The sequence below is a fragment of the Triturus cristatus genome, chromosome 7 (assembly GCF_964204655.1).
Source record: "Triturus cristatus chromosome 7, aTriCri1.1, whole genome shotgun sequence".
In the NCBI taxonomy this organism is placed as follows: Eukaryota; Metazoa; Chordata; class Amphibia; order Caudata; family Salamandridae; genus Triturus; species Triturus cristatus.
The window spans coordinates 1,345,020,931-1,345,046,047 of record NC_140590.1 but is presented as its reverse complement, the minus strand read 5'-3'; the positions used below and the strand labels follow the sequence as shown (position 1 = coordinate 1,345,046,047).

The following is a 25,117-nucleotide window of genomic DNA, read 5'->3' as shown; positions in this document are numbered from 1 at the left end:
TGTCTGCTGTGTGGCAGCCTAGGCAGCCCCTCAGACAAGACGTGGATTGTAGGTTAGGTTCAGGGGGCATCTCTAAGATGCCCTCTGTCATGCATTGTACATTAAATCCCACACTGGCATCAGTGCAGGTTTATTGTGCTGAGAAGTTTGATACCAAACTTCTCAGTCTTCAGTGCAGCCATTATGGTGCTGTGGAGTTCGTGTTGACGATCTCCTAGCACCATATACTCTTAAATGGCAGCACTTACAGGGCTCATATGCATCTGTACCCACACCACTGGCATAGAGCACCCAGCTAGAGGGGTGGCTGATGTATGCCAGGGCAGTGTGTGTTGTGGGCATGGCACACAGGAATGTGTGCCATGTCGACTGTTTTGTTCTGCACCCAGACACTCAGCCTGCAAAGGGGGGGGTGCGCGTGCGTGTGTGTGCGTGTCTGTCAGGGTACAGGGCCTCTATGGGTGGCACAATAAGTGCTGCAGCCCTTAGGTGCCTTCTCTGGTCACAAGGCCCTGGGTACCTAGTGTACCATTTACAGAGACGCCAATTGGGTTTAGGCTTTAACACAGTTTTAGGGAAGGAACACAGGCCCTGGGTACCTGGTTGGCAGGATCCCAGGGCACACTCAAAGTACATCTGCAATTCAGAAAAAAGTCGGGGCATACCATGCAAGAAAGATGGCACTTTCTCACAACTTCTTCAAAGAAAAACAACATGCAAATATCCAGACACAACACTAGATTGCAAGAGTATGCAAAGCATGTGTATATTCAGCACATGCCTTGAACCTGTAGTCATGTAGAAAATCAGAATAAACACGTATTTAAAAAAAAAAAAAAGCAATTCATCACTCCGACTGAATTCGGAAGGCAGTAGTCACCGCATTTTGGGTATCCCAGTAATTAGAGCACAGCTCAGATGCTTAACAGAGGGGAGAGGATGTGGCCCAACGGCTAGGGTGGTCGACCTCAAATCTGGGGAACCGGGTTCGAGTCTCGGCAAGGATGTGCAACATCATGTGATCCTGGGCAAATCACTTAATCTCCCCATGCCTAACAACAATGATTGTGTCCTCCTGTAAAGCAACTGGTGTTCATGTAAAGCGCTCTGATACCAGATAGCTTCGGGTCAAGTTTGTGCTATATAAAACTGTGTAATTTAAAAAAAAAAAAAAAAAAAAAAATAAGTGACAAGAAGGCACACCTCCACTGGATAGCACAGCATTTCGAAAACAAATGCCAAAGACATTTTATCTAGTCGCTCCTAATGCAGATGTAAAGACATTTTCACAATTTCATAGGACTCTGGGATCCATTAACCAAAATGGAAAATGCCCGCTTTAGATGTACCAATAGGTGTATATTATAAGCTTTCCTTCGTTTGACCCCTTACAGATTAGTCTACTCATGAATCACTAAAGCACTGTGTAGGTTGAGTACCCAACTTAAAGAGAATTGCTACTTGAATTGAAAAATAATCTGCCATGGTGGAATCCAGAACACAAAGCAACTGAGACACAAACTTACCCTAAAATCTGCTCCAAACTTCCTCAGCTCCTCCAGCTGGTTCCTCTTTTGATCAATCTGCAACCCTGTAATAGTGGATAAAGAAGACTATCAGGGGACTTACGGACATAAGAAAATATTACAAAATCAAGAGACCGGTTTTCCAACACAGTCCTCCTAATGGCGATGTGCTTTAGAAGTCTTTATGAACAGAGGAAAGTCCATTTTGGATTAGGTTACTTACCCTGTAAGCACCTGTTCTTGGCATGTAGAGCTGTAGATTTACATGCTTTGCATACCCCTGGAATCTAGTGTTGGGTCCGGATGTTTGCAAGTTGTTTTTCTTCTAAGAAGTATTTTTCAGTCGCTAGGTAAGGGGACTAATTTGGTGATAGTACACTTGGCCACTGACTCCATTGGTGACCGGAGACGAGGGAGGGCGCATGTGAATCTACATATCTACATGCAAAGAACATACCCTGTAAGGATAAGTAAGACAATCCGTTCGATGCATGTGTGCTGTAGATACACATGCTTTGCATAGACTGTATAGCAGTACTCTCCCAAAACGGTGGCTAACCAGTGGGCGTTGCAGTTAAAAGTGTTCTCGGCACTGTAGGAAAGTGGTTCTGTATATACTGTTCCCAAATAGGTACAGTGTGTACAGAGTCCACAGCCCCCAGAGGTTTCGCAGAGGCCAAACTTAGATATAACCTTACTCTCTAAAGTGGTAGCTTGGTCGAGCAGTAAGGCAGTATTAGAGGACAGTGTAAAGCATTTGTTGTACACACTCAGTCAGCAAATGGTCTCACACACTCGAGAACTGAACTCTAGGCCAATGGTTTGTATTGAATATGCTACTTACCAGTATGCATCTGTTCTTGGCATGTAGGGCTGCTGACATTCATATCTGTGCATAGATCGCCGCCTAGTGTTGGGTCCGGATGTTTGCACGTTGTTGTCCTGGAAGAGTCTTCGAAGTATCCTTGGATAGGTGACTCCTCCCATGGACTACAGTGCGCATGGGCATCCTCTCCATCCTCAGATTGTTTTTCGCCATTGTGGCAGTGATGGAGTAGATACAGAAAGTGATGACCATGCTTGCAATAATTCTGAGAGCTGCAGCTGCGACAGGCGCCGGGGAGGAGGGAGGGCGATATGAATGTCAGCAGCCCTACATGCCAAGAACAGATGCATACTGGTAAGTAGCATATTCAGTTCGAGGCATGTGGGCTGCTGAATTCATATCTGTGCATAGAATACATAGCAGTGCCCTCTATTGGCGGCGGCTACCCGTGCCAGCTGCAGCGGTCTGAAAAAGTGTTTTGAGAACAGCCTGTCCTACAGCTGCCTGCTGTTTTGACTGCACATCTACGCAATAGTGTTTTGTAAATGTGTGTGTAGTGGACCATGTGGCTGCTCTGCATATATCATGCAGGGGAATATTTCCTAGGAAGGCCATGGAAGCCCCCAACTTGCGTGTTGAGTGGGCTCGTGGTGGAATAGTTAATGTGCGTTTTGCCTTTTGATAACAGATTTGAATACACTTAACTATCCATCTGGCTATCCCTGCTTTGGAGATGGCGTTACCTTTGTGGTGTGGGGCAAAGGCAACGAATAGTTGTTTCGTCTTCCTGAAGGGTTTAGTCCTGTCAATGTAGTACATGAGGGCCCTCCGTACATCTAGTGTATGTAATGCCCGCTCTGCAACAGTTTGTGGGTTTTGGAAGAAAACGGGCAGTTCAATAGTCTGGTTCATGTGGAACTGCGATATTACTTTGGGCATGAATTTGGGGTTGGTACGTAGTACGACCCTGTTGGCGTGAACCTGAATAAATGGCTCTTGAACGGTTAGTGCCTGGAGTTCACTAACTCTTCTTAGGGAAGTGATCGCTACCAGGAAGGCTACTTTCCAGGTAAGGAATTGAATCTCGCATGAGTGTAGAGGTTCAAAGGGTGGACCCATCAGGCGTGTGAGGACCAAGTTGAGGTTCCACATTGGAGCCGGTGGGTGACTAGGTGGAATGACTCGTTTGAGTCCTTCCAAGAATGCTTTGATGGCAGGCACTCTGAATAGAGAGAGGTGCTGCCTGGTTTGCAGATAGGCTGATATTGCGGTCAAATGGACACGTATAGAGGTGTACGCCAGATTGCATCGGTATAGGTGTAAGAGGTAACATATGATGTCGTGGATGGATGCGTCCAGCGGGTTAATGTCATTATTACCGCAATAAATGACGAACCTTTTCCATTTGGCTGCATAGCAAGCTCTTGTAGTGGGTCTCCTGGCCTCCTTGATGATGTCCATGCAGTCAGGTGGCAGATTGAGATAGCCAAACTCTAGGACTTCAGGAGCCAGATCGCCAGGTTCAGCTGTTGCGGATCTGGGTGCTGAACCTCTCCATGGTTCTGCGTCAAATGCGCGGGTTTGATCCGCAGCCTTTGATGCGGTACCACGGAAAGTTCGAGGAAGGTGGTGTACCACGGCTGGCGTGCCCACGTGGGAGCAACTAGGACGAGTGTCAGGGAGTGTTGTCGGAGTTTGCGAGCCACCAGCGGTATCAACGGTGCTGGGGGAAAAGCGTACGCAAATCTGCCGGACCAGTTCATCCATATCGCATTGCCCTGCGACTGCGGATGTGGGAATCTGGCGGCGAAGCTTTGGCATTTTGCGTTTTCGCTTGTCGCGAATAGGTCTATCTCTGGGTGACCCCACTGCTGGAAGTACGGTTGGAGTACTGATGGGTGTAACTCCCACTCGTGCATCTGGTGGCTGTGTCTGCTGAGCAGATCCGCCATCTGGTTGTCCTTGCCGGGGAGGTGTTCTGCCATGAGGAACATGTTCCTCTGAATGGCCCACTTCCACATGCTCTGAGCCGGATGAGACAACTGTGGAGAGTGTGTCCCTCCCTGTTTCTGTATGTAGTACATTGCGGTCATGTTGTCCGTCCGGATCAACACGACCTTGTTGCACAGATGTAGTTTGAAAGCCTTCATGGCCAGGAAGATTGCCATCAGTTCCAGAAGGTTGATGTGCATCTTCTTCTGTTGTGTCGTCCATAGTCCCTGCACTGTGTAGTGTAGTACATGAGCTCCCCATCCCTGGAGAGACGCGTCCGCTGTCAGTACTATTTGTGGAACAGGCTCTTGGAACGGTCGCCCCTTGCAAAGGTTTTGTGGATTCCACCAATGCAGAGAGTTGTATGCCCGACCGCTCACCAACACTAGGTCTTTCAACTGTCCTTGAGCCTGATTCCACTGACGTGCTAGGCACTCCTGAAGTGGGCGCATATGTAATCTCGCGTGCGGGACTATGAAGATGCAGGAGGCCATCATGCCTATCAACTGCATAAACACTCGCGCTGGAAGCGAGTGATTGTGTTTGAACTTGGAGATCAGCAGTTGTATGCTGTTGATCCTCACTAAACTTGGCTGAGCTGAGGCCGCCAGAGTGTCTATAGTCGCGCCCAGGTACTGTTGTACGTGTGCGGGCTGGAGATGGGACTTTGGGTAATTTAGTGAGAATCCCAGACTGTGAAGAAGGTGAATGGTGCGGGACATATGGCTTGCACATTGCTGGGCCGACTTCGCTTGAACGAGCCAGTCGTTTAGGTAGGGGTAGACGTGTATATGCTGCCTCCGTAAGTGTGCTGCCACCGTAGCTAGGCACTTCGTGAAAACCCTGGGCGCTGTTGTCACGCCGAAGGGAAGGACTTTGAACTGATAGTGCTGCCCCTGAACAGTAAACCTGAGGTATTTTTTGTGTGAGGGGTGGATGGGTATGTGGAAGTACGCATCCTTGAGGTCCAGTGATGCTAGGAAGTCTCCCTGCTTGAGAAGCGGAAGGACTTGCTGTAGAGTGAGCATGTGAAAGTGCTCTGAAAGAATGTACTGGTTCAGGGGTCTCAGGTCTAATATAGGCCTGAGCGACCCGTCCTTTTTTGGAATTAAGAAGTAGAGGGAGTAAACCCCCGTGCCCTGCTCGTGGATGGGTACGAGCTCGATAGCGCCTTTTAGAAGCATACTTTCTACCTCTTGCTGTAAGAGCGTTAAGTGCTCTGAGGACATAGGACGGTTTCTTGGTGGTATTGTGGGTGGAGTGGAAGTTAACTCCAGACAGTAACCGTGTTTTATAATATCTTTGACCCACCTGTCCGTGGTGATGGAGTTCCACGTGGACAGGAACCGTTGTAGCCTTCCCCCGACAGGTGTTATGTGGTCGGGAGGAAGGGAGAGGGCGTCACTGCTTGTTCTTGGGGGAGGACCTGGTGTTGCCGTAGCCACGTCCTCTGCCCTTGGTACTGGAGCCACGATAGCCACCTCGGGTGTTCTTATCGTAGGTGGTCTGCGTATTACCCTTGTTATATGTTTGTTGTGACCCCTGTCCTCTACCTGCCCCCTTGTTTCCGGGGCGACGAAAGGAGCCGCTCCGAAAGGACTGAGTTTGTAGGGCGCCCATGGACTTTGCAGTGTCCGTGTCCTTTTTTATCTTCTCGAGGGTGGTGTCAACCTCAGGTCCGAACAAAAAGTCGGGGTTGACGGGCTGATTGAGTATATTGTTTTGTACCTCAGGCTTGAATCCTGAGATACGTAGCCAGGCGTGACGTCGTAGGATGACGCTAGTGTTGATGGCCCTGGCAGCCGTGTCTGCAGCGTCTAGTGCACATTTAATGGCAGCATTTGTGAGTAGCTGTCCCTCTCTGATAAGGATTTCTGCACCTTCTTTGTAGGGGTCAGGGAGGTGCTGAAGAAGTTGCTCCAGTGTGTCATAGTGCGCTCTATCGTAGCGAGCGAGGAGCGCTTGAGTGTTAGCTATGCGCCATATGTTTGCAGCTTGTGCGGCAACTCGCTTGCCGGAGGTCTCTAGCACCTTGGACTCTTTGTCCGGGGGAGGAGCGTCACCCGTTGTCTGCGAGTGTGCCCTCTTGCGGGCATTCGCCACAACGATGGAGTCGAGTGGTAATTGGCCTCTGATGTAAGTAGGATCCCCAGGTGCTGATCTGTATTTTTTATCGATCCTGGGGTTTATCACTTGTGCCCTGGTGGGTTCCTTGAAAATGTCAGTGGCTGGCTTGAGGACCCCCTTCAACATTGGCAGAGTCTTTACATGTCTTTCTGAGGATGCAAAGGTGTCCATTAGAAAGTCATCTTCGATGATATCAGAGTGAAGCTGTACATCATGGTTGTTTGCCGCACGTTCAATCAGAGCGTTGAACGCCGCAGTATCCTCTGTGGGTGATGTTTTTGGCCCATATAGTTGTGTGTCCTGTGCATCAAGAGGTGCACTGGGGTCTGCAGGGTCGCCCCAAGTTTGGTCAGGGTCCTGCTGGTCATCAGGGTCCGTGTCCACATGGTAGGGGACTTGTTCATCCAAGTAGTCCCCCAATGCATCCGTGTCGGAGCGTGTGGGGGAGGCCCGGTGTGGGTCCTGGTAGGGTGAATAGAAGGGTTCATACAGGAGAGGTTCTGAGTCCACAGGCAGCTTCCTCTTTAGCGGGATCCTGAAAGGCTCCAATGGCGGTTCCGAAGTTATCCTTCGGCCGTGGAGAATCATCCTGCCAGTGTCGGCGTCGATGACGTGTGACGGAGACGGCTCGACAGGTGTAACCGCAGTTTTGGTGACCTGTGTCCTGAGTTGAAACGCCTTCGGGATTGTGGGTGGAGGCAAGCCGAAGGTAATGCTGGTCGGCACCGACGAAACCGCCGGAGCCGAACCGGAACCCGACGGGTCCTGGAGGGCGTCCTTGGATCTGCAGCCTGGCATCGCGCCAGGCCGTCCTCGGGGCGCCTTAGAGGTCGTGGCCCCCGCCAGGGTCGTCGAGGCGGCTGCAGATATCTTCTGCGCCCGTGGCGCATCGAGTCGAGGTGCGGAGATCACCGTCGACGTCTTCGACACGTGAGGTTTTGGTGTCGTCGAGGGAGTGCTGCGAGGCGTAGCAGGCGGGACGGCCCTCGGTGTCGGTGGCGTCGACGCCGGTAACCGGGCAGGTTTGTCGGCGCCGATGACCTTCTTCCGTTTGTCGACTCCCATGTCGCCCGTCTCGAGTTCGGCACCGAAGTCTCTCTTGGTGCGGTCGGTGCCGACCCGGTGCGCTGGCGTCGAAGGTGTTGAAGGCCTCGATCCGACTAGCGCCACTTTCAGTTTCGGTTTCGTAGGAACCTGAGCAGCTTTCGGTTTCGGTTTCGTGGAAGGGAAACCAGCTGGCTTAAGCGGTAATGGCTGCCGCTGAACGTCCGAGGCCGGGCCCGAGGGCGGGGCCGAAGGACTGCGTGATAGGTCTCGGGTAAGGCCCGAAGGCGATCCCTCGACCGGAGCCATAGTCTGTGGCGCTGGTGAAATTTCGGTCTGAACAGGTAGGCCTTGTTCATCATCGGAGCTACTCTCTTCGGCTCCTAAGGCCTCCTCGTCGTCTCCTACCTCGGTGTCGTCTTCACCTCTGTGGAAGAGTGACTCGTCGGCCTCGTCCGATCCGGGTTCGTGTTCGTGTTCGGAAACGGGACTGGAGGGTAAGACTTCTACTTCTTCGACGTCGTCAGCCTCGTCGAAGATGTCAGCTGGGGCCGGTGCCGCGTGCTGCGCTTCGAGCCTCGCCGCTCGACGATTCCGCAGAGTCTTCTTTGAACGGAACCGGGCACAGGCCATACATGTCGATTCGTCGTGGTCCGGCGAAAGGCATTTGTTGCACACCGGATGGACGTCGATGTGTGGGTACTTCGCATTGCATACCGGACACCTTTTGAATGGCGTCCTGGATTCCATCGTCGAAGTAGAGTCGATGGACAGGCAAAAGCGAACAAAGTCGGTGCTGAAAGTTAGTAAACTAACAAAAAGTATCGAAACCCGATCGATAAACAGTACCGACGCGAACTAAAGGCCTTGTGGCCTCGACAAAAGTTTTTCCTAACTTGAGCTAAGATAGCACATCCGAACCCAATGGCGGAAAAAAACAATCTGAGGATGGAGAGGATGCCCATGCGCACTGTAGTCCATGGGAGGAGTCACCTATCCAAGGATACTTCGAAGACTCTTCCAGGACAACAACGTGCAAACATCCGGACCCAACACTAGGCGGCGATCTATGCACAGATATGAATTCAGCAGCCCACATGCCTCGAACATAAAAATATATGGTGGTTTTATTTTAGAACCAACAATAGGTATCAAAATATACTTTCTCAGAATGAGATGCTTTAGTCAAATACTTTGCAATAGGCAATTGACTTTTGAATGCAATAGTTACAGTTTATTGCAATATGCAACACAATTTCACAATAATAAATTGAGCTCAATGGGAATTTTAAGTTATATGCAATTGATTGCTTTCAGGATTACTTTTCTAACTCCAGGACTGGATCCTAGATTCAGTCCTGGGACAGTTCTTGGAAACGATTAAATACGTTTTAGTTACTATTGTGATTTTTAAGCAATATTTAGCTATTTTAAAAGTTGACACTTAGAAACTATTTGCTAATCAAATTACCAATGTTATCCTAAGGAAGGAAATTAACTTAGCGGGTAAGTGGGGTTATGGTTACTTTTTCTAGGTCAGTGTTGGATCCTGGATCCAGCACTAGTTTACCACCTGTAAGCAGTTGAGAAACTGCATTTAAGTTATACAGGCGATTTTTAACGAATATTTGTAAGTTTGCAAAATCGACAGAAGAAATTTCACAGAAAAACAGTCAATGGTTTCCTATGGGAGAAAGTTCAAGTTACCGGTAAAGTATGTTCTCGTTACTTTTGTAATCCAGTGCAGGGCTCCTAGGCTCAGTACTGGGTCATATATCTAAAACAGGTAAGTAATTATGTTTTCACAGTTGGTACGATTTTTAAAGAACATTTGTAGTTTGCAAAAATCGACACTTAGAAGAAATTTCACAGAAAAACAGTCAATTGTTTCCTATGGGAGAAATTTTAGTCAGTGGTAAGTAAGGCTTAGAATTACTTTGCAGGGTCAGTGCTGGGCACCAAGATAAAGCACTGGGATCTCTCCTAATAACAGGTGAGTATTTCCGTTTGTTACTCGGTTGATTTTAGGTGAATATTTTAAAGTTTAGAAACTCCACACTTTGAAGAAATGTCCAGAGAAACCAGTCAATGTTACCCTATGGAAGAAAAGTGAGTTATCTGCTTTTGGGTAAGTACTCGACTGGCAGAGTTAAGGTTCTGGGCATAGACTCAGCGGTCTCCCAGGGTCAGGTAAGTACAGTTGTTACACCCTCAGTGGCACAGGGGCAGCCAGGTGCAGAGTGAGTTAGGCCCAATGTTATCCTATGGAAGGCAGGGGGCCCTTGGTTGGTGGCTGCTGACTAGCAGGCCAAACGGCTGTGGGAGCTGGGCTCCTGGTCACTTGCTCAGGGCAAATGGGGAAGTAGGTAGGTGTAGAGGTTGCACAGCCAGGGGCACTCGGGCGGCTCGGTGCAGGGTGCTTTTGAGCCTTCGGGCGCTCAATGGATTGCAATGGAGAAGCACAAGAACCAACAAAGGATGCAATCTCGGGGACGAAGATTCTACAGGTGACCACAACTTCGAGAGTTAAGTTGGGTAGTTGGAGGATAGGTAGGTACCCAGAAGTTGGGCACAGGGGGCCGCAGGGCGCCAGGTGCAGGGGTGCCTTTTGGTTTCGGGAAATCTTACCCTCTGTTGATCGTGCTTGGGAGGAGGGGGGGGGGTCCCCTGGTTCTGAGGTTGCAGGCGTCGTCAGGAGCGTCGAGGTGGGTCCTTGGGTGCCGGATTTGGGGTCACAGTCGCCGGGGGGACGTCCTCGTGGTCTTTGTCCACTCCAGCACAGGCCAGGCTTGGCGGGTGCAGAGTGTGCAGGGTTCGCGGTTCCTGGCTGATGCCAGGGGTCAGTTACTTGCTTTGAGCAGTGACACTGCTCGTGGGAGTCCCAGATGCTCAGAGTCACAAGATAGCCAGGTCCTCCAGGGTTTGAGGTTGCTGGCCACGGGAGATGCCGGGATTTAGCAGGAGCAGGTTCGAGGGTCAACAGGCCGGTAGGGCTGGGACCAGAGCAGTTGGTGTTTTCCTCTTTTTAGCAGCTGCACGACAGGTCTTCTTTGCTGTTTCGGAATCTGGATCTAAGGAAGGAAGGAACGTTCAGGGTGCCCCAAAATACTAAATTTAGGGGCGTTACAGGTAGGTAAAGGGCAGGGACCACTGGTTCCCTGCCCTGGAGTGGGTACACCCCCTATCCTGCCACTCTCCTGTGGGAGGGGGGCAGTGGCCTAGTCCTGATTGGGCAGGGATCCCCATCTTCAAGATGGCGAGAGACCGGAGATGTGCTTCACCTCGCCTCGCCCACCTGAGGGGTGGGGTTGGTAGAGGCTGCCACACCCCATGTCCTTCCTTGGGGTTTCCGACCAGTCTTCCCGCCAGAGTGGGGATTTAGAACCGGTAGGGGCCAGTTGCTGAGTACAGCAAGTGGCCTGGAGAAGCTCACAAAGGCGGCATGCCTTTGAAGCTCCCCCTGCCTATCCTGGGGGAGGAGACCTAGCACCTCACACAGGATGTGCATTGTTGCAGGCCCAGGAGAGCGGAGGGCTCTCTACCCAGGGGTCCAGCAACATGTCTGCTGTGTTGCAGCCTAGGCAGCTCCTCAGACCAGACGTGGATTGTAGGTTAGGTTCAGGGGGCATCTCTAAGATGCCCTCTGTCGTGCATTGTAAATTAAATCCCACACTGGCATCAGTGCGGGTTTAATGTGCTGAGAAGTTTGATACCAAACTTCTCAGTCTTCAGTGGAGCCATCATGGTGCTGTGGAATTCGTGTTTGCCGATCTCCCTGCACCATATACTCTTAAAATGGCAGCATTGCACTTACAGTGCCAAGGAATGGACCTGGGTACTGTAGGGGTACAGTGTGAGAAAGTGGCTCTGTATATACTGTTCCTTAATAGGTACAGGGTGTACAGAGTCCACAGTCCCCCAGGGTTTGACAGAGGTTAAAGTTAGGTATAACCTTACTCTCTGAAGTGGTAGCTTGGTCGAGCAGTAAGGCAGTACCAGAGGACAGTGTAAAGCATTTGTTGTACACCCTCAGTCAGCAAATGGTTTCACACACTCAATAACTGAACTCTAGGCCAATGGTTTATATATAAAAAATATATGCTTGTTTTATTTTAGAACCAACACTTGGATTTAAAATATACTTTCTCAACAGTAGATGTTTCATATAAATACTTTTGCAATATGCAATAGATTTTAGTAAACAGTTACAAGAGGTTGCAGTAGGCAACTATATTTTTAAACACAACAATACATTGAGCTCAATGGTAAATTCAAGTTATTTGCAACAGATTACTTTTTAGATTACTTTTGGAATTCCAGGACTGGATCCTAGATTCAGTCCTGGGTCAGTTCTGAGAATCAAGTGATGAAAGTCGACTTAAGTACTGTTATGATTTTTAACTAATATTTAGCTATTTTAAAAGTTGACACTTAAAAAATATTTCAGAGAAAACAATCAATGATTCCCTATGGAAGAAAATGCAGGTTACAGGTACAGTATGTTCTCGTTACTTTTGTAATCCAGTACTGGGTGCCTAGACTCAGTACTGGGACCTTTATCCAAAACAGGTAAGCAATTACGTTTTCAGATATTATACGATTTTTGAAGAATATTTAAAGATTGCAGAAATCGACACTTAAAAGAAATTCCACAGAAAAAAAGTCAATGGTTTCCTATGGAAGAAAATTGAGTTAAGGGTAAGTACAGTTGTAGAGATTTTTCAGAGTCAGTGCTGGGCATCGATATCCAGCACTGGGAGTTCACCTAGGAACAGTTGAGTAAATTCGTTTGTGTCACCCAGCTGATTTTCTGGTGAATATTTGAAGATTCTAAAAGTCCACACTTAGAAGAAATTTCAGGAAAAAGCCAGTCAATGTTACCCTATGAGGAAAATAGAGTTTGCGGTTTAAGGGTAACTACTCGACTGGCAGAGTTGAGGTTCTGGGCACAGACTCAGGGGTCTCCCAGGGTCAGGTAGGTACAGTTGGTTCACCCTCAGCGGCTCTAGGGCGGCCGGGTGCAGAGAGAGTTAGGCCCAATGTTATCCTATGAGGGATAGGGGGGGCCTTGTTTGGTGGCTGCTGAACGGCAAGCCACACAGCTGTGGGAGCTGGGCTCCTGGTCACTTACTCAGGGCAAGTGGGGAAGTAGGAAGGAGTAGAGTTTTCACTGCCAGGGCAACTCGGGCGGCTGGGTGCAGAGTGCTTTTGAGCCTTCGGACGCTCAATGGATGTCAATGGGAAATCTCCGGTTAGGAAAAAGACTGCAAGCTCGGGGACGAGGACTCTTCAGGTGCCACCACCACTTCGAGAGGTAAGTTGGGTAGTTGGAGGATAGGTAGGTACCCCGGGATTGGGCACAGGGGGCCGTGGGGCGCCGGGTGCAGGGGTGCCTTTGGTGTCGGGAAATCTTACCCTCAGTTGATCGCGGTTGGGGGGGCACCTGGTTCTGAGGCTGCATGCTTCTTCAGGAATGTCGAGGGAGGTCCTTGGGTGCCGGACTCGGGGTCACAGTCGCCGTGGGGTCATCCTCAGGGTCTTTGTTCACTCCGGCACTGGCCAGGCTCGGCTGGTGCAGAGTGTGCTGGGTTCGCGGTTCCGGGCTGCTGCCAGGGGTTAGAGATAGGTTTCGAGTAGAGCCTCTACTCATGGGAGTCCCAGGGGCTTAGAGCCAAAAGGTAGCCAGGTCCTCCGGGGTTGGGGAGGTTGCTGGCCACGAGAGATGCCGCGCTGGAGCAGGAGCAGGTCTGAGGGTCGACAGGCCGGTAGGGCTGGGGCCAAAGCAGTTGTTGTCTTCCTCCTTTTAGCAGCTGCAGGGCAGGTCTTTGTTCTTCTTGCCCTTCTTGTAGTTTCTAATCCGGAATCTGGGGAAGGAAGGTTCAGGGTGCCCCTAAATACTAGATTTAGGGGTGTTACAGGTAGGTGAAGGCCAGGGACCAATGGGTCCCTTCCCCGGGGTGGGTACACCCCGGGGAAGGGACCCATTGGGCTCCAGTGGGATGGGGGCATGTGCCTTTCCCAGAGTTGTGCTTTACCTCGCCTCCCCCACCTGAATGATGGAGTTGGCAGAGGTGGGCACACCTCCCTTCCTCACTTGTTTTTCCCGCCGGCTCTCCTGCCCAAAGTGGGGGTTAGAACCTGTGGGGACCAGTTCCTGAAAGCAGCAAGTGGCCTGGGGAAGCTAACAAAGGCGGCAAGCCTTTGAAACGTCCCCTTCGTGAACCCTACCCATCCTGGGGAAGGAGGCTGGGCACCTCGTCCCAGGATGTGCATTGTTTCAGGCCCCAGAGAGCAGCAGGCTCTCAACCTAGGGGTCCAGAAACATGTCTGGTGGTGGCAGCTGAAAGCAGCCACTCAGCCTGGACACTAGAGGTGGATTAGTTTTCAGAGGGCATCTCTGAGACGCCCTCTGTGTGCATTTTTCATGTGCTGAGAAATTTGAAACCAAACTTCTCAGTTTTCAGTGTAGCCATAATGGTGCTGTGGAGTTCGTAATGACAAACTCCCAGCACCATAAACTCTTATTGACAGCTGTAGGAAGGTGGATATCTGACTATGGTTACCCCCAACTTTTTGCCTAGTGTCTAGCTGGTTTTTCGACTTAGTTGGCCTGAGATCCTGCCATTCAGGGTCTCAGGCTGTCTGCTCTCTCTGTAAAATGGACTCCCTGTACCCTAGGTACATAACTAATTGGTAAGGATCACCTTATTGGACCCTGTACAGTGTACCCTAGGTACCCAGGGCATAGGTGTACCCTAGGCCTCCCAGGGGCTGCAGCATGTATTATGCCACCCCTGGTCTGGCCTTCCAATCAGACACAACTGGCTGATCACTCAGCTGGGGCAAGGTCGTGTAATCACCCCTTGCTTAGATATAGTATGCCTATATCTGCCCTTATATATAGACACATGTGTACCTATCAGTCACTCCTATGGCAGGCCTTAACAATCCTGGAGGCAGAGTGCTTGGTAACATGTGAGATGGTGCTCTAGCATGAGCTGAGCCTGTCTGCAGCTTTCGGAACCATGTCCTTATAGCTGTTCTATGATATAGCCTACCATATACTCTTAAAGTGCCTTATAATCTTAAACGGTTATGGTAACTATGGTTTGGCTTTATCAAAACATGTCGTGTAAGGTGTCTAACACTTTGGAATAATACCCCCATACCATTTCTGGTGATGAGGATATTATTCCTCCCTTCTAGAGGGAGAGACATGTTAAAATCCTACTTTGCTGTTTAACTCTAACCAAAGCCTCAGCATCACAAAATGGATGCTGCTGCCACAGACACGAGTCTGACCCCCTGCTGCTGGGAGTGATCCTGGCAAGGGAGGCTTGGACAATAGGTTTCCTGCTTGGGGAGGTGCTAGCACCTCCCCAGACAGCCTTTAGTGTATTGGGGCAGAGTGGGCTGAAAGGAATGAGACATGCCTGGGGCACACAAGGTGTTCCTTGCATAGTCCAGTTCAAACCGGCGCTGGGGCACTCCAGCCCCAGCTCTGGCGCGAAACTGGACAAAGGGAGGTGGGTGTAACCACCCCCTCCCAGGTCCCACCCATAAGGCGTGACCTAGCAGGTATCCCAGCCCCCCAGATTAGTATAAGAGTGGGAGTTGGGCCTCAAGACTTTGGATTATCCTGAACCTGCAAAACTGAACAGAAACTCTGGACCTTCGACAATCGACGAAAGAAGAAGACTGAAGAATCTCCCTTGTGGCCAAGGAGTGGCTACCCTGTGCAAACAGGCACCATCAAGAGACTACCCTTTGCTTTGCGACCGTTCTACGAGGAACCGACTGCAGAGCCCGACCAGAGCCTTGACTTCCAGACTTCTCCGACCCTCATCCACATCTGCAGCAGAGCTGAGATCCGTGGAGGCGACGAGCGACGTGGGACCGGCTACCTGGGAAAAGTGGCTAGTAACTTACAGCGCAGCTTCTGAGGTACCCTCGAAGTTGTGCACCGGGGATTGAGAAGCCCCAACCCCAAGCACCATCTGCACCGAAGACCAGCCCCCCACACTCCACGAGTCCTGCGTGGGGCCCTTCAGCATTTTCCTGCTTGCCGCGTCTGTCCGGTTGCTTGCCCGCTGGCTAGTGGCCTCTGTGACGACGCACCCTGAAATCTTCTGCGCTGGTTTGGCTCCTCCAGACTGGCGCCCGCTTCTCTGCAAAGAAGAAGCACCCCAGACCTCCCTGGTCTGCACCAGAAGCAAGTCCTTTGTTCTTCGTGGGTTCCGCTTGCCAAGGCTTGGTGAGTCCTAGTCCAACTTCGACGCCGCCGACAGCAAGAGCCTTCGTGGGACAGCTCGCCTCCTGGTCCTGGTCGTCCTCGACGCTTCCTGGTCCTCCTGGCTGCAGCGACAAGCTTCACCTTCACCTCTTCACGACATCGCCTGGTTCCTTCCTGGTTCCACGTGGTCACTGGCTAGTGACCTTGACTCTGTCCCTTCTGCTTGCAGGTTTCTTCTCTTCTTGATCCCAACCTTGGGATCCACCGGACACTCTTCACTGACTGCCTGTCAGCATCTTTCTTCAGGCATCCATAGGAGTCGACGACGAAAACGATGCATCTTCACCCCTATGCACCCGCAGCCTGTGGGCTAGGTAACTTGGGTACTCCGGTGCTCATCAGGATAGTGACTATCCTAGTGTCTAGTTTTCAAGTCTCAACTTCCTAGCTACTCCGGAAGTGTCCTAAATCTACCGTTTTCTAAACTGTACTATTGCTATTGACTTTTACGCATTACGCGTGAGTGTTTCCACTCTGCACACGAATCCCGTGGGCCTCCCACTTCCTAACTAACGCTAGTGTAGTGTAGCCCCAGCGATTCCCTAGGCCTAGGCCTATTCTATTTCCGTGACAGTGGTTCTTATACCACTTACTTAGTATATGGTTTGCGTGGCCCCTAGGGCCTAACTGTATTACTTACCTGTGTGACTTACTGTATGCATTAATAAGACTGTGTTGTACTTACCTCTAATCTCATAAAGAGTGCTGAGGGTTTGCTTAAAATAAATACACTTTATTTTATATATATATCTGTTGTCGTGTCCTTTCATTTGGTATTCAAGGGATTATATATGGTATCACAGCTGGCTTCACATGCCATTCAGAGTTTAGCCTAAGACTGCTCTTGTCCATGCTACCACTAGGATAGCTGGTCTATAAGGTTGACTTTACAACCAATCACCATAAGGGTATTTGGACTGATATAAGGTGTACACTATAACTAGTGACATCATACATCAGGCCAACTTCTCACAACAGCACTGCACGTACAATGTCTAAGAATGGACTTAGAAACTGTAGGGGTACAGGGCTCATGCACCTGTATCCTCACCACTGGTATAGTGCACCCAACTAGAGGGGTAACTGATCTATGCCAGGGCAGTGGGTTGTAGGCATGGCACACAGGGATGTGGGTCATGTCGACTCTTCACTTTGTTCTGCACCAAAACATTCAGCCTGCAAAGGCAGTGTGCCAGGGTGGCACATTAGGTGTTGCAGCCCTTGGAGGCCTTTTCGGGTCACAGTGCCCTTGGTACCTGTGGTACCATTTACCAGGTGCAGACCTGTGGCCAGAGATGCCAACTGGGTTTAGTTTTGGGGAAAGAACACAGGCCCTGGGAACCGGAAAGGCAGGGACCCAGGGTACAACAAGTAAAAGTGCATCAGTAGTCTGGCAAAAAGTGGGGGGTTGCAGCGACATAAACCCACTTTCCTACACTGAGCCAATGTCAACAACTTGAAGCAAATGACTTACTGGAGGTCCAAGATAGGACACAGGCCTTTGTCCTTCTTGGGTACCAGAAAGTACTGGGAATAAAAGCCACGACGACCTACATCTGGGGCTGGAACTCACTTGATAGCCCCCTTGGACAAGAGAGCCGTAACTTTCAGATGGAGCTGGGCGAAGTGATCCTCCGACATGCAATGGAATTGAGGTGGCATGGATGGAGAGGTAGTCTCGAAGGGCAGGGAGTAGCCCCTTCTGACTATCTGTAAACCCACCTGTCCGAAGTGACGGTTTGCCAATGGGGAAGGTGATGGCAGATCCTGCCGCCCACTGGCAACTGGTGGCCCTGAAAGGACAGACTAGGAGGGTTTGGAGGCTGCTGCAGGTTGGGCGCTGGTGGAGTTGCCTGCCCGCTGGCCACCTGACCCATGATGCTGGGTACCATGTCACTGGCCGCAAAGAGGCTGAACAGTTTGCGCAGGCCTGTGGCCCTAGGCAGAACGTGGTGGGGCACCCCTTCCGTAGACACGAAAGGGGCGAAAAGCAGACAGCCGAGGGCGAAAAGTGGTAGCGAGGCCCAAGGATCTGGCCGTTGCCCTAGAATCCTTAAAGGGCTCGAGCGCGTTGTCCGCTTTGTCGCCAAACAAGGGACGGCCATCAAATGGCATGTCCAAAAGAGTCGATTGGACATAACCCGAAAAGCCAGTGGACCTCAACCAGGCGTAGCGTCGCAGTGCTACTGACGTTGAAATTGTTTTGCCTAGCATGTCGGCCGTGTCCAGCCCACACCTAATGGCGCACTTCGCTCCATCTCTGCCCTCAGCAACTGCACGGAAGAGAGTGGCCCAGGGCTTCTCCGGACACTGTGGCAGCATCTGCGCAACCGTATCCCACACAGTGATAATGGCCCAAAAGACATGCGGTGTTTACAGACCACAGTCCCAAGCTGGCGGAAGAAAAACTCTTCCCAAGATGATGCAGCTTCTTGGATTCCCTATCTGAGGGAGCAGTAGGGAGTGCACCCTTAGAAGTTAAAGCTTGGGCCAGCAAGCTCTCAGGGGTAGGGTGTTGGGAGAGGAAAAGTGGGTCGCCTGGGGCCGGGCGGTGGCATTGGGCAATCATCTAGCCACAGGAGCCCCTGTGCTGGGCTTGGACCAGGTGGCCAGAGGGATGTCGGTGAGGACGTCACTGAACGGCAGTAGGGGCTCCAAAGAGGCAGATGCAGGTTGAAGCAACTTGGTCAGGAGGTTGGTCCTGACCACCACCGTAGGAAGCTCAAGGTTCAAGGTATCAGCAGCCCTACGCAACACCACTGCATATGAGGCTCCCCTACTCCGTAGCCACGGTAGGGGGAAGGAAGCACACCAGTGTCTGGTGAGGTATCCAGACCACTGGCATCACCCAACTCCTCTCTCCAGTCAGATTCACTCCACTGGTCACCAGATCCCTCCCAGTCCTCCTCGTCCTTTTCTGGCTTCTTATCAGGGCAAAAAGAGACGCCAGGATAGAACAATGGTACAAAAGTACCACTCGGTGCCCGATCCAGCCTTTTGTCGACGCTGGTCCAGCTCTGTGTCCAAGTCAATGTGAAGACCAGGGCCTACGCCGGCTGGGGACACAACTGGCGTCAGAAGGGGCAGGTTTCAGTGGCATAGACACCGGAGGAGGTGCAATAAAGTCGACCGGCGCCGATATGGATCGAGGCCTGAATCCCTGGGGGCCCTGCAGTGCCGGGACTGAAGCTGCCGGCATCAAAGGCCTAGAACCCCCAGCCGAGTCTGCGGGACCCGAAGGAGCGCCGGAGGAGTCTGGCTGCCCAAAGATCGAGTGGAGGGTTTCGTAAAAACTACAGAGTTGGGCAGGGGTCGCTCCTGCTCCCAGGAAAGGAGGGTGGCTCGGAGTCGACCCAACAGGCTCCACGGGCGGAACAGTATGACTACCTTCCGCAACTCGCGTAGGCCAAGGATGGTGAGAACGTGAAGAGCGGCAATGCTTCTTCGCCTTCTTGTGCTTCGACTTACCCGAAGACATCGACTATGAGTGGTGGTGATGGCTCCTCGACCGGCGCAGAGCAGACGGCCAGGCCTCGAGAAGCTTTTGGGTCTGCTCCCGCCAAGACTTTGGGTTCATGGTGTATAGGAAAGTGAGTTTCTGTTGCAGTAACCCCCCACTTTTTGCCAGACTACTGATGCACTTTTACTTGATGGGCCCTGGGTCCCTGCCAATCAGGTTCCCAGGGCATGTGTTCTTTCTCCAAAACTAACCCAATCGCATCTCTGGTCACAGGTCCGCCCCTGGTAAATGTTACCATAGGTACCCAGGGCACTGTGCCCAGGGAAGACCTCTAAGGGCTGCAGCACTTACTGTGCCACCCTTAGAGGCCCTGTACCTTTAAACACACACAGCCTTTGCAGGCTGCGTGTTTTAGTGCAGAACAAAGTGAAGAGTCAACATGGCACCCCATCCCTGAGTGCCATGCCTACAACCCACTGCCCTGGCATATATCAGTCACCCCTCTAGCTCGGTGCACTAGACCAGTGGTGAGGGTACAGGTGCATGAGCCCTGTACCCCTACATTGTCTAAGTCCATTCTTAGACATTGTAAGTTCAGTGCTGCCATTAAGAGTATATGGTGCTGGGAGGTTGTCATTACGAACCACACCATAATGGCTACACTGAAATTGAGAAGTTTGGTATCAAACGTCTCTACACATTAAATCCACACTGATGCCTTTGTGGGATTTAATGAAAAATGCACACAGAGGGCATCTTAGAGATGCCCCCTGTAAATTAACCTACCACTAGTTTCCAGGCCGAGTGGCTGCTTTCAGTTGCCACCCCTAGACATGTTTCTGGACCCCTGGGTAGAGAACCTTCTGCTCTTAAGGGGGCTGCAACAATGCACATCCTGGGATAAGGTGCCAAGCCACCACCCCCAGGATGGGCAGTGTTCACGAAGGGGAAGCTTCAAAAGCTCGCCGCCTTTGTGAGCTTCCCCAGGCCACTGGCTGCTTTCAGCAACTGATCCTCACTGTTTCTGACCGAAACCTTGGGCGGGAGAACCGGCAGGAAAAACAAGTGAGGAAGAGAGGTGTGCCCACCTCTGCCAACTCCAACCCTCAGGTGGGGAATATGAGGTGAAGCACAACTCTTAGTCCCCACCATCTTGCAGACTGGTCCCAACCTTTTTACCTACCTGTAACACCCCTAAATCTAGTATTTAGGGGCACCCCTGAACCTTGCTTCCTCAGACAAGAACCTGCAAGAAGAAGGACCGAACAGCCGTGCAGCAGCTAACAAGAGCTAGACGCCCACTGACTTGGCTCCAGCCCTACCGATCGGTCTCCACCTCGAACCTGTTCCACCGTGTCCAGCAGCCAGCAACCTCGAAAACCAGGGAGGACCTTCCTGCCTTCAACTACAAAGACTGTCTCCCGTGAGCACCAGATTTGTTTATCTGCAACCTCTGGCTCCGGCTGGACACCACGGATCCACCCCACTCTGCACCCTGGTGATCCTGACACGAGATCTGCCGAACCCTGCCCTGCCTCAAGCCTCCAGCCAACGCCTGCAGCCTAAAACCAGCAGGCCCACCTAACCACGACCAGGAGCTGGTAAGAAGATCCAAACCCAAAAGGCACCCCTGCACCAGACGCCCCACGGCCTTGTGTGCCCACACTAACGGGGCCTAACCAACCCCTAACTTCTCAACTAACCTCTCGAAGTGGTGGTCGCACCCAGAAGACCTTCGTCCTCAAGCCTGCAGTGTCTTTGCAAACTGAGGCTCCTCATTGAAAACAGGGCACCAGACGTCGAAACATCACCCGGCAGCTCTAGTGCCGCTGAGGGTGCATCTTTGGTGCTAATTTGTTTCCCCATTTACTCTGAGCAACAGTCCAGGAGCTTTAATCCCACAACCAAGTGGCCTAGTTACCAGCAGCCACCAACCTGAGCCCCCCCCCCCCCCAGTACCTTACCTGTAATTTTCATTGCAAAGTCGATACAAAGTATATGTACAGCATTTCACAGTATTGCATTACCAGTAGTTCAAACTGTAACCATTTCAAAGTACATTTACAATTGCATTTCAAATTGTATATTTAGTGCAAAGTATTTATCAACTTACCTGTGCCAGGCTTGCTTGGTTCCAGAAAATAAAATAACTAAAAGGATATTTTTATACAAAAACTATTTGTCTGAAGTTCAGTCAGTGTGTGTGAATTCATTTGCTGACTGAGTGTGTACAACACATGAGTAACACTGTCTTCTGATACTACCTTACTGCTCGACCACACAACCACAAATAGAGAGTAATGTTTTATCTAACTTTACCTTTGCCTACCTTTGGGGTTCCACTGGACTGTGCAAACTATATCTCACTTTGGTATAGTATATTCAGAGCCAGCTTCCTACACAAAGGTACAGTTTTGCCAAAGAACACATGCCCTGGGTACCTGATTGGTACGGAACCAGGGCACATCAAGCAGTGGCGTAGCTAGCCCTTTGGCTGCCTGAGGCGGTCTCTGCGTTTGCCACCCAAGGACGCATTCAAGAGCGGGGGCAGGGAGTGCCAAGAATGGTGGAGATGAAACGGAACATCTGAGGAGTCAGGTGTGACTTCCGCATGTTTATAGTGAACCCCAGTGTAGGAAGCTGGCTCTGTATATGATTTTGCCACTACGTGGTAATGCCGTGCACAGACTCTAGGGTTCCCCAAAAGAGTACAGGGCTCAATGTAAAGCCCAAAGTGCTCTATTAGTGGTAGTGTGGGCGACCACCCTTAGGCCTAACAGAGTAGTGCAAGATATTTACTGCACAACAGTGATCAATAATGGACACACTACTCAAGCAGGAAACTCAGATCAATTTTGGAAGAAGTTACTTTGTTTGCAGTTTATTTCAAGACCAAGATCTTCGTAATAAAGTGAGTGTGTTTTCAATCAAAAATACTTTTCACTTAGAAAAATCGACAGAAACTTCAACACAGTCCAATGTTATCCTGCAGGAAAAACAATATCTTGGTTAAACAGATAAGTACTGAACTTACAATCCCAGTCTTGAGAGTTGTGAGAAAGTGCCATCTTTCTTGCATGGTATGCCCCCACTTTTTGCTGAGTTGCTGAATGTACTTTGACTAAGTGTGCCCTGGACTCCTGCCAATCAGGTGCCCAGGGCCTATGTTCCCTAAAACACAAAACACAAATTGGCAAACCCTGGCCACATGTCAGCCCCTGGTAAATGGTACCCTAGGTACCCACGGCCTTGTGATCAGGAAAGGCCCCTAAGGGCTGCAGCACTTATTATGCCACCCTTAGAGGCCCTGTACCCTGACACACACACTGCCCTTGCAGGCTAAGTGTCTGGGTACAAGACAAAACCAAGAGTCGACATGGCCCACATCCCTGTGTACCATGCCCACAACACACACTGCCCTGGCATACATCAGCCACCCATCTAGCTAGGTGCCCTATGCCAGTGGTGTGGGTACAGGAGCATGAGCCCTGTGCACCTATAGTACCCAGGTCCATTCCTGGGCACTGTAAGTGCAATGTTGCCATTTAAGAGTATATGGTGCTTGGAGATCGTCAACACGAACTCCACAGCACCATGATGGCTCCACTGAAGACTGAGAAGAAAAAGTTACTTACCTTCGGTAACGCTTTTTCTGGTGGATACAGTATCTGCCTGTGGATTCCTCACCTTGTGAATATCCCCTGCACCAGCAACATTCGGAAACTTTTGTAGCAGTCCACGCCGATGTGGTCGAAGACGACGTCACAGAGACACGGCTCCGCTCGCGACTCCGCTGACGTCACCGGCTCCATAAGAAGACCCCATCGGCGTGATGACGTCAGTTCCGCCCCTTTTTTCCGTGCCTTCGAGGCACACGGACGGACTGACAGCAATATGTACATAAACAGTATACACAGTACACAATATGCATATCAACACACAGCGTGGAGAAGAAACATCAAAGCACTAGAAATAACATAATGCCCTTGACAGTCAAACACATTTGAAACCATCAATAGAATTACAGTCATAGAATCACTGGTATAGAAGGATGGACAACGGGGAGGCGGGTGGGTCAGTGAGGAATCCAAAGGCAGATAACTGTATCCACCAGAAAAAGCGTTACCGAAGGTAAGTAACTTGTTCTTCTGATGGATACATCTGCCAGTGGATTCCTCACCTTGTGAATAGATTCCACAGCAGTCCCCACTCCCGGAGGAGGGTGTCCATCCCCCTATACCAGAAAATCCTGAAGGACGGAACGAGCAAAATGTCCGTCCCTCCTCACCTCGGTGTCCAAGCAATAATGTTTTGCGAAGGTGTGGAGGGAGGCCCAAGTTGCCGCCCTACAAATGTCCTCCACAGGAACACCCCTAGATAAAGCAGATGTAGAAGACTTTGCCCTGGTAGAATGAGCCCTCAAACCCTCCGGAGGCTCCTTACCAGCTAGGGAGTAGCAGATCTTGATGCATAGTACAATCCATCTGGAAAGGGTGCGCTTGTGCACCCTACGACCCTTTCTGCAACCAGCAAAGCCCACAAAGAGCTGGTCATCAATCCTGTAGTCTTTTGTCCTGCCCAGGTAAAAGCTCACCGCCCTCTTAGGGTCCAAACGGTGAAGTCTCTCCTCCTCCTTGGAAGGGTGAGGGGGAGGATAAAAGGAAGGGAGGGTAATGGATTGCCCCAGATGGAAAGGAGTTACCACTTTAGGCAAAAACGCAGCCCTGGTCCGGAGCACCATTCGTTCAGCATGCACAGTCAAGAATGAGGGTTTTGAACTAAGAGCTTGAAGCTCAGTTACCCTCCTTGCCGAGGTGATTGCAACGAGGAAAACCGTTTTAAAACACAACAGTCTAAGGGCTCGAAGGGAGAAACCATAAGATAAGTCAGTACAAGTTTTAAGTCCCATTGAGGTACAATAAAGGGAGTAGGAGGAAATTTATTTGTGAGGCCCTTGAGAAACCTAAGTACAATCGGTGATTTAAACAAGGACGGCTGATCCGGCAGGCATAGGAAAGCCGACAAAGCCGATAAATATCCTTTAACTGTAGCCACAGCAAAGCCTTGCTGAGCAAGAGAAAGGGCAAACTGCAAAATGTTAGACAAACGAGCCTTCAAGGGATCAATTGACCTCTCTCCACACCAGAGAACGAATTTAGACCATCTATAGGAGTATATGGATTTGGTGGAGTGTCGCCTGGCCGATAAAATAACATCCACCACATCCGGCGGGAGAGAGAAAGAATTCAGGTTGCCCCATTCAATCTCCAGGCATGAAGGTGTAAGCTCTGGAGGTGGGGGGTGTAGAACCTGCCCCTCCGATTGCGAGAGGAGGTCTGCCCTCAGAGGGAGACGGAGCGGAGGGCACGAGGAGAGGTGGAGAAGATCTGTGTACCACACCCTTCTTGGCCAATCCGGGGCGATCAATATAACTTGGGCCCGGTCTTGGCGAACCTTCCTCAGAACCCGAGGAATCAAGGGTATGGGAGGAAACGCGTAAAGGAGTCGTGAGCCCCAACTCAACTGAAACGAGTCCCCTAACGCTCCCTGCAACGGATACTGGAGACTGCAGAATGACGGGCAGTGAGCATTCTCGTGAGTGGCGAACAGGTCCACCCGAGGAGTTCCCCACATCCGAAAGACGTGACGAACTACCTCTGGATGAAGCCTCCACTCGTGGTCGGCGGAGAACCGCCGACTGAGACTGTCCGCACGCACGTTCAGAACTCCGGCCAGATGATTTGCCATCAGACAAATCTGATGGTCCTGAGCCCAGGACCATAGACGCAGGGCCCCCCTGCAGAGACAAAAAGACCCCACTCCTCCCTGTTTGTTTATATACCACATCG

General features: G+C 50.8%; 1 protein-coding gene across 4 annotated transcripts in view; it reads right to left on the bottom strand.

The window, feature by feature from the left end:
• Positions 1 to 25,117, bottom strand: part of ATXN2L (ataxin 2 like) — a 767,539-nt gene that overhangs the window by 382,834 nt on the left and 359,588 nt on the right. For all 4 annotated transcript variants that reach the window (XM_085618994.1, XM_085618995.1, XM_085618996.1 and 1 more), the window contains one exon: positions 1,527 to 1,591. In XM_085618994.1, coding sequence (XP_085475120.1) covers positions 1,527 to 1,591 — 65 coding nt within the window. The remainder of the gene's footprint in view (positions 1 to 1,526; positions 1,592 to 25,117) is intronic.